This window comes from Terrapene carolina, unplaced genomic scaffold (assembly GCF_002925995.2).
Source record: "Terrapene carolina triunguis isolate 2854851 unplaced genomic scaffold, T_m_triunguis-2.0 Scaffold43158, whole genome shotgun sequence".
Classification (NCBI taxonomy): domain Eukaryota; kingdom Metazoa; phylum Chordata; order Testudines; family Emydidae; genus Terrapene; species Terrapene triunguis.
The window spans coordinates 1-1,682 of NW_020707509.1; the positions used below are offsets into that span (position 1 = coordinate 1).

The 1,682-nt window shown below is 45.6% G+C and overlaps 1 protein-coding gene across 1 annotated transcript; it reads right to left on the reverse strand.

Moving 5' to 3' along the window:
- Window positions 1-139: 139 nt before the first annotated feature.
- Window positions 140-1,676, reverse strand: LOC113405573 (obscurin-like; the record flags this gene model as incomplete). Its single annotated transcript, XM_026646787.2, has 2 exons — window positions 1,598-1,676; window positions 140-415 (listed from the first exon to the last, which is right to left on the reverse strand). A coding segment is annotated over exon 2 (274 nt), but the record flags the coding sequence as incomplete, so codon positions are not given.
- Between the last annotated feature and the right edge of the window lie 6 nt (window positions 1,677-1,682).

The window sequence follows — 1,682 nt, forward strand, 5'->3', positions numbered from 1 at the left end:
TTTAAAAAGTCATTGGTTGTGTATCACTCAATACGGAATATCTGAGCTGAGATGCCTCCAGTGAAGGATATGCACTTCATTCTACAACACTTAAACCAACAACAGTAGCAAACAGTTGAAAGAAAATATTGTTTCTTACCTGTGACAACAATCTTGAAGGTCAGTTTCTGGCCCGCAGCCTCACAGGTGTACTCTCCAGCGTCTTTCTTCTCCACCTGCTCCACAACTAGATGCCGGGATTTGCCCTCAGACTCCACCTTGAATTTCTTGCTGGAGGTGATCAGTTTCCCATCCTTGTACCATTTCACTTCAGTCTTGGCCTGGGCCACCTCACAGCTCAGAATGGTGCTCTCTGTCAGGACGGCCTTCACCTCCTTCTGCACCTTCTCCTTGTTTGCAAACACCTCTTCCATCTCTGCCGGGGAAAAGGAATTACAGGGATTAATCTCCCTCACTGATGTGATGCCATCCAGAGAACAGAGAAGGAGTAGGCAGGGAGAAGCTGACAGCTCTGCATCTGAGACACTTTTTGCTTCACGTTTCCCACCTCTGCCTGACCCCTCCCACCATCAGTGCAAGTCCATGTGCAACCTTAACTATGGACCTGCCAGCACCTCTCCTTTATAATAATGCTCCCCAGACCCCACCTCTCATGATTCCTCTGGAGCGATCTCAGATCCAAATGTGAATTCATCCTCTCAAGCCTCCCTCTAGTTTATTTTGCTGAGATGTTCCTTGCAAAACGTTCCCTCCCCTCTGATACCTGAAAGGACCAACATTTCTTCCCACTGAGAAGCGCTGTTATTTTTTAAAAGTAAATGAAGGCATTAAAGAGAAGCCAGAGTGGCATGGATGGATGCCATGTAGGGTTTCCACCTGGCTGATATTTGACCGGCCTGCCTGTTGTTTTATGGATTTGCCAGTTGCCAGAAAAATAATTTGGTCTCCCAGGGTTTTTTTTACATGGGTCTAAAGATTTGCATTATTATCATCACGCAATGGGAGATCTAATGTTAAAAGTTTCTGTGTCCACCTAAAGATGCTGCAGTGTTCCCAGTTCCGCAGTTTAAGCGATAACACATCAAAGGTGTTGAAAATACAGCAGCTGCCTGCCCACAAACACACAAGTGCACCACACATGTGTCAGAGAGATGGTTTGACTCACGCGACAGTGAGGAGACAAGCAATGTTATCAATCTTATCTATATGTGTGATCTCTCTAGATACTACGAGCTGCTGTTGAAGGGGGATTGTAGAGTTGCCTTGTGGTTAGGGTTACTTGGGGTTTGCCTTCTGTGTGGGCAGGTGCCATTGTTTTTGTATTTCAAAGGTGGTGACACTAATCCATGCAGAAGTTCAGAATCCCAACATCGTTTGGAAAATGTTACGCTACTGCTGTAAAACGCCCACCGACTAAGAAGATTCAGCTGCCTCCCCACTTTATCAGCTTACTCTGTTCATTTCTTATCAATATCACGGCAAAACCAAAAATCTCTCCAACATGCTACCACTGTAGGAAATGCACTTTATTCTCCAATATTTAAACCAGCAATGGCAGCAAATCAGCCCTTCAGTTGGAAAAAAAAAACTCTCTTACCAGTGACAAGAACCTTGAAGGTCAGTTTCTGGCCTTCGGCCTCACAGGTGTACTCTCCAGCGTCCTTCTTCTCCACCTGCTCCAC